Here is a 7,933-nt window from a genome sequence, read left to right on the forward strand (position 1 = left end):
TATATATTTATACTGGGTAAGGAAACAGAAGTTTAGTCTCTCCTAGTCACAAACTCATTCTCTCTACTCACAACATTTGATTTTTAGAACAGCACACATCACCATCACAGCTCTAGTGAGAAGCTATTTATAGGATTTGATCATCAGGTGACATGCCCACTTACCGTGGTCACTGTCATCTGACGTGACTTCATGATTGGTCGCAGTCAAGTTTTCTGTATTCCTTAGTTTTAGAAAACCCAAAATCTTCAGGAATGGCTCAATATCAAAATGTATGTCTATCTTTTTGTACAATCTCACTTCAATAAAAAAAAAAAAAAGAAAAAGAAAAAAGAAAAAACCTCCCCAAATTTGGTTCAATTCTGTTTGTTCTGAGCTGAGCCATCACAGCTGCACTAGAATTCATAAAACACGTGCAACTCTGGGTAAAATATTTTCTTCTAAAAGCACAACCACTTTACAAGATTAAAAGTCTAGTACATTTCTAAATATTATTCATATTGTACAAGTAGTGGTTGTTAATTTAAAACTTCATTAGTAAAATTACAGTACAAGCATGATTAACCTCCAGAATTGCAAATCCCAGACTCCAGTGGAAAGCTACATTACATCTTCAGTAGTATATTATCTTCCACTTTATTCCCAAACCAGTGGAGATGGCGGCATCTCAGATGGTTGAGCAACCGTGGAACTAGAATGCAGGTGATACAGAAAATCAGTGTTCATTTGCAATAGCTAATAGACAAGAAAGTTAATGCTCAACCAGTAAGCAAACATTTCAAGGAAAACAGAAAAACCCCATCAAAACCAAACCAACACCACCCAAAACACCCCAGGACCAACAGTTAACAACACTGACAACAAGTATTTCGCTATACTTCATCTACTTATTTTCTTAACCATTCTTCTTCTATCAGTCATTAATTTTAATGTTTTTACAGTGGAATTCTACAATCAGAATTCAACTTGTCAGTCTTTCAGTTCTAATTTTTAGTCTGACTTCTGTACTTTTACACAAAAATATTACTTGAAACTTTTGCACATTTTACTTAAATTCTAAAAGAATTCATTAAAGTATTTTTAAAATGTAACCTTACATGTCCTTAAGGTATTTTTTTTCAGAAGTTATCTATGGGCCTCTCCTACTCTCAGAAACTTCAAACATACAAACATATTGGATGTGTGAATTCTGTACTACTAATAAATGTGAATTAATATCAGATGTGATTACATACAGTTACCTAATAAAGCTCTTAAAAGCAGCAGACTGAGGGTTGATGCAGAGAGGCACTCTGTTTCCTTTCTGCTGTTCCAAAATGAACTGATGAATTATTTCTGTACATAGAGGAAAAATAAAAAACACCATACCATTAACACTTTTTGCTTCAGAAAATGCAATGTAGACTGGAGGAAAATACAGCTTCCTTTACTGAAAGTACGTTTTAGTAAGGATAAAAGAACTCCAGCTTCCCTAAATCTAATCTGATGCCATACCTCATAGCATAAATTCACACAGAACTCTTATATGCGCAGTGAAATAAATGTATATAAAATAAAACGCTAATCACCACTAAAATACCGAACTGATGATAACCAGTTATAGATTAAATCCCAATTTTAGGGTGTAACTTTTTGAAAAATAAAGAATTTTCAACTTGAACTTGATTTGCAAATAACAAGAACACAGTTCTATTACTCAGTCCAGTTTGATTCATGAATTCAGTTACTACCACCAAGCACAAAACTGCCACTTGAGATCATTAAAACAAAAAAGTACATTTTTTTTGTTGTTGCCAGACAAAACATCTTCTCATACACATGGGTGCACAAACCCCCCGAAAAACAGAGCCTGGACGGTTTGGCAATGGGCTGCTCCTCTATAAGCAGCAGCGAGGGTTGCCAGCACAGAGCTCCATACGCCCGGATGGTACGTTAGAGGCAACGTGCTGGAGTCTGCATTGCTGACAGCAAACTTTAAAGGCAGCTTTTAGAACAACACATTTCAGAGAAGACAGCAGATCTATGTACAGCTCTGAACAGTGATGGGCAAAGAGAGGAGAGAAAGGGAAAGAATAACAGGATAAAAAGAAAACAATGCTACGTGAACTTGTAGGAACTACGAATGTGAATTTCAGATTTACAAGTTCAGGATTTATCTGAAGTAAGTAACATTATCATGGCAACATCATGGAGTATTTTTGTCCCAAATGACTGAATTGTTTGTTAGAAACTGCTGAGGTAACACATTTCTTCTCCCTCTCTTCCTCTTGAGTTACTCGAGCTGCCACCAAACAGGACCTAAATCCCTACTCCTATTTCTCATATTGTATTGCTCTCATAAAAGGACTGCTCTCCTGATCGGATCTGATTTCAAAAGAAACAAAGTCTACTTTATGGCTTGTTTGCTATGATGGAATCAGACTTCAAATCTCTAGTGCCACAAAGCAACTGCTGGCATTTAGTAACCATCTGCAGCAGTAGTTTCCTCTCCCAGGCATCAGGATTGATTTTCCTCATGACAGCATGTCACGACCCGGAGCGCATCCTCTGCATTACTGCCAGAACCACAGCGTGGCTCCAGCAACAGAGCTTATGACAGCAGCTGCTGTAAAGGCACTTGGCATGGACATTTCAGCGCGAGCAGACTGTGATAGATTAGAGGAAATGAAGCAGGAGAACTATGAGACTACGCAGCTTCAGTTACTTGATGATGCTGACCCTTTCTGCAGGACAGCTATCAGGATAACGCCTCGCATCCCGAAAAGGCAAGAATAGTGATTTTCCTTTCCCCTCGGTGCAATCCTTCAACAAGAGTGGCATGGGGAGCACTGACATCAGAGAAGAACGCTATTAAGGTTTGAAACCAATAGACTTCTGCATGTCAAGTAACACATGTGGTATTATATTATGTCAGAACATTTACAAGCAATTCTGTTCTTTTAGTGAAAAGAAATTATTTCCAGTATCTACCGTGGAAAAACACGTAAAAGAAAAAACCACCTGGGTTAGTATATGCATCCAGATTGCACATTCTAACTACGTACTACTAATGGATGGAGCAGGAAGATAAATGCAGATGCAAAGGTTAATTACTACTTACCTTTAACCTGCCGAACAGAACTGAGGTTCTTTTCAAAAGTGTCATCAAATTTGGGATTAGTGATGGGTTCAAAATCACTAGTGTAAACTCTTCCAGTAGATGTGGAAAAACAACATTTACACATACAAGTGTGGTATCGCAACCGCCCTTCATCAAGATATGGGTGAGCTAAGGCATCCTTAGCAGATATTCTTTTGGACTGAAATATTGCATTTAAAGAAATTAAAAAAAAAAAAAAAAAAGAAAAAGAAAAAAAAAGAGTTAGGATATTTTCAGAGGTATTGAAACAGTCTAAAGAATACTTACTCATCTATTAATTCTAAATTGTTTTATAAACACCTAATCATGTTAAAGGATTAGTTCAGGTCAGAAATGTTTTAGATCTGCAAACACTGCCACTAGGGGGAAGATTTTACTTAAAAACAAGCAGCATTGCTAAGATGACATTGACCTTTCTGTACTATAGCTAATGATAGAAAATGCTGCTAATACAATTTTTAGAAATATATTTTTCAGTAATTACTTTCTCCAGATAACCTTAAAATTATGACTCCTACAATAAATCAAAATAAGCCCAAAGAATTTAATGTTAGCAAATACGGCATTTTGTAGGTCCATATTCTGCAAAACATTTTAATGGGTCCTTAAGTACGTATTTGAAGTAAAACACAAATTTAAGCATCACTGATAACAGAATAATCCAGGATATGGCATCTGGAGTTCTGAGAAATACTTTACACATCAAGTTTCAGAAAACAAGTGGTGAGGAAGTGCAGGGAACGAGGTGGTCCGAGCAATGATTCAAATTATAAAGTCTACTTCCACATTACTAAGACTTTTTTTATGCATAACTCAAGTAAAGTACTCAGTCCCTAGGTGTCCAACACCATCCCATCAAAAAAGAATACTATCTGTTTCTAAAAAATTGCAGACAGAAGTGCTACTGCAAATTCAAGCTGTAATGAAATCCATTGTTATAGGTGAATTAAAAAAACAAAAACAAAACACAAACAAACAGAACAAAAGTTACTTGCTCAAAGTTACAGAGCAAAACCAGTGGCAGAAGTACAACCCAATTGTCCCAATTCCCAGGATATTTTTTAGATAAAATTAAAATCACCTGTTCTAAAGGATTGTCCTGATTTTTTAGAAAAACAAACCCACATTTATTTAAATGTGATTTGGGAATAATAGCATTCTGAGTGTTGAGGGAGTTAGAAAGGAAAAAAATTAAGTCTGCTTACGTGGAAGTTAAGATTTAACACTTCTATGTTTTTGTTTAGTAAAGCAATCTTAAGGTTTAAAAAAATAAAATAAAAAGGTACTGCCTTCTGAATATTTTTTCCTCCTTTGCAGTTCAGTCAATTTGTCTATTTTTCATCTGAAATGTTAGGGATTTTCCTGTGAAGATGAAGTAACTAAGATCATCGATTCAGGCATCAGATTTTCTAGTGACAATTTTGTATAATAAGCCCAAAAGATGAAATCCAAAATCCACAGCAGCAAATTTTTATTAGAAAAACAGATGCTCAGTGGAAAAACAGATCCTGTTATGTGACTGTGGATGTAGAAGGAATTTTTTGTGTGCAAGACTAGGAACACCCACGCGTCTCTAATTAGAACTGCATCAAAGGATCTGATGTTCTACTACCTACACCTAGCTAGGAAAAGATAGCATGATTCATGAACACCCTCATCTTTCTCACTCTATCGTAGCTTTCTTCAAAAGACCACTAGATTTTAAATGCGAAACCCCCATTCCAGGGGGAAATTAATTGACCAATTATAAGATGATACTTTTACGTCTTTTACAGACCCAGAAGTACTGAAATGCAATGTAGAAGAAAATCAGTTAAAGCAGTCCTTTACTTAAAATATTAATTTAAGTAGCAGACAACAAAAACTGGTAAAACAAGAAGTATTAGAAATAATTTTAAATCATACTTACTGGATCAAAGACCAACATTCTGCAAAGAAGATGAACTGCTTCATGTGTAGCTTGACTGGAAAGTGTATACAGGACAGGAAGGGATGGCTGTAGGGACACAGGAGAAAGGAAAGTACAGATACTTGTCCTGTCAGATCCACCAGCGAGAAAACACTGTTACAGCACGCGTTATCTTGTAGTTACCAAGGACAAACTTCTTGTTAAAAAGGACATGCACTACCTAACGCTTTCCAACAAGACAATAATCACTATTACAAAACTCGGCAGTTGTAACAGAGATCTAATTGATTTTTTTTTTCCTTAGTTCAGATGTAAACCCTGGACAAACATATATTTTATTTATTTATTTTTCTATACAGACACCACTTTAAGCTGTAGCTGCTCAGGGGTTTGATTAACCACATCATTTCCAGTATTCCATTTTTCTGATCTCAGTCACTGCCAGATTACGGATTATTTTGCTTTTCCTTACCCAGGCGATCCATATCTAACTGACAGTGACATCTAGTACAATTAAAATGACCTTCAGGCATACAGCATTTTACATGGAGATAAATAGGCCAACTACCGAGGCTTGAAGGACTGGGGGAGGGGGAAGGGGGTTCAGCGAACCCCCCTGTTTTATAGTGCGGTACTCGGGGCATGAACCGCGTGGTTAGAAAAAGCTGGAACAGCCCAGTTACCAGGCAGCAGTGCAATTCTTGCTCTGGTTAGCCCCACAAAAAACAGCTCTGCAGATCATTTTCCTCCTGTATTTCCCCGTTTTGCTCACACTCACAAGCCTGCCCATTCTGAGAGTTCCCAGTTTTAGTTGAGAGTGAAAAAACCTTAAGGTAGAAATACCCTAGAAAAGACAGATTTTAAAGACTGGGGGCATCCAGCCCGTTCTGGGAGTACGAGCACATAACCTTCCTTACAGCTACGGATCTGGAGGCAAGCACAAATCCCCCAGCATCGCGTGCTGCAGAGTACAGGGATGATACAGCTGCGGGTACAAAGACAACTGTTTCTCCAGTCTCAGCAACGCCGTTGGGCCCTGCCAGTTCAACAAGCAGATAATATTTTAACAAGATTTTACTCAACATATAAAGTTGCCATCTGACAACTTTTAACTGCACATACTCTCTAGCCTGAAAGTCTGCTTTGACTGGAATTAAATGTTAACACTAAGGTAGCAAAATGCGAAGACAACCCCCTTTCCCACGTTCCTAACATGTGGAAGAAGTACTGCCTGAAGTTGCCCAAAATGAAAAAAATTAATCAACAATAATGTTAATGTTATATGCCATTCATTTTAAAGCATTAGCTATATCCTAGACTCTTTGGAATGAGCTTCAAAGATTTTTTTTTAAAGCCACAACAATGTCAGTTTCCAAAATCAAGTAAAATATTTTCCTGCTTAATTGACATTATTCCTATTTAGCTTAAAGAATGGCAGTAGAGTACACTATAGTTAGTCTTCAAAGTAAATGAAGTGTTGCAAAACAAGTGAACATTTACTCCTCTAAAGTGAAGGGGGGGAGGGGAAAAAAAAAAATGAGTAAGATGGGGGAAAGGAAGTCTCAATTTTCACACTTAGAAGAAAGCAAAATCACAAACGTCTTGAAAAAAGAAACCAAAACCCCCAACCAAAGAAACAACCAAAGAAAAAAAGAACCCCATAGCTATTAGGCCAGGCACTGCTGCAAAGAAAATTCCTACTATGGAGTGTGTTACTTCCAAGTCCAATACTCCAACATTTCCTTTTTTTTTTTTTTAAAAGGAAATAAACCATTGCATACACGCGCAGCCACACACACATACCTTTGTATTCTTCCCATGAAAATTCAAATAGCATTCATATTAACTAGTGGATGCAGGTGTTGGGAAGAGCCATTAAGGCAGTAAGAACTATACAGAGTGCTTCACTAGCGTGTGTAATTACTATTGAAATGAGGGAAGAATATACTAGCCAGCTGAGAGAAATGACTAAAACGTTCTGCCTAAAATGTAACAAATCAATTGAAAGCTAGCTAGTATATTTATGAGACAATATTCACTGACAAACTTTGCATGGATCCACAGGATTTCCAGAGCTGCATTAACTCTACACAGACTTTTAACTGGTATGCAATGCTAATATTTGGCAGGCATCTGTTGCTTCTACCTGTTTAGCAAAGCAAATGGATATAAGTTACTTAGTTGCTGTAAATTTGTCAGTATATATAAAAATTACACCTCCACAGTGACATCATTCCAAGTTAACCGTGAACTACCAAATACAGCACTAAGCACTTCTCAGCCTTAGTCTCCAAGTGCAGTCTATAGAATATAAAGCTATAATATTTGGTAACTTCATACGATTTTTCTAATTAGTAAGTACCATCTACACAAAAAAGCACTGTCATCCAAGCACTGTAACTGAGTAGGTTTCATCCATATACCGGGGCAGAAAAATATGATTACATTCCTTACTTAAGGAAGCTGTTGCATCCAATACAAATGAAGGATGCACTTTTTTTGCCACACTTATGCCCCTTGTCTGCAGCTTGTCTGCCATTCCGAGAGCTCCTGGTTATATACAGCTTTTGGGGACAGCACTTTCTCGGCAAACTGCAATCAAGTCCACAGGTAGAGATCAGAAATAGTCCTGACAAGAGTACTAGCAAGGGCGGAGGAAATTGGTAAAAACTGAATTGCTGTAAGATTTGATTATCATGGAATCAACAGTCAGGTCTTTTAGCAAGTAAGGTGCATCATCCTGGATCTCTCTCTTCCATAACAGAGAATGCAAGGACCACAACAGGGAGGGAATGAACTCCAACATGTTTTACTCTTGGAAGTGGGTCAGCACATGACTGCCCGTGAAGTCCAAACCACCGCTTATGGCATGCTGTGAATGTGGG

General features: G+C 37.3%; 1 protein-coding gene across 1 annotated transcript in view; it reads right to left on the minus strand.

Annotated features, from left to right (window-relative positions):
* Window positions 1–6: 6 nt before the first annotated feature.
* NLK (nemo-like kinase) overlaps window positions 7–7,933 on the minus strand; it is a gene marked incomplete at its 5' end in the record, with an annotated part of 29,936 nt that continues 22,009 nt past the window's right edge. The window contains 4 exons of the mRNA XM_009582111.1: window positions 7–691; window positions 1,242–1,335; window positions 3,101–3,299; window positions 5,049–5,135. Of these exons, the coding sequence (XP_009580406.1) occupies window positions 637–691; window positions 1,242–1,335; window positions 3,101–3,299; window positions 5,049–5,135 (435 nt within the window). The remainder of the gene's footprint in view (window positions 692–1,241; window positions 1,336–3,100; window positions 3,300–5,048; window positions 5,136–7,933) is intronic.

Source organism: Fulmarus glacialis, unplaced genomic scaffold (assembly GCF_000690835.1).
Source record: "Fulmarus glacialis isolate BGI_N327 unplaced genomic scaffold, ASM69083v1 scaffold29297, whole genome shotgun sequence".
In the NCBI taxonomy this organism is placed as follows: Eukaryota; Metazoa; Chordata; class Aves; order Procellariiformes; family Procellariidae; genus Fulmarus; species Fulmarus glacialis.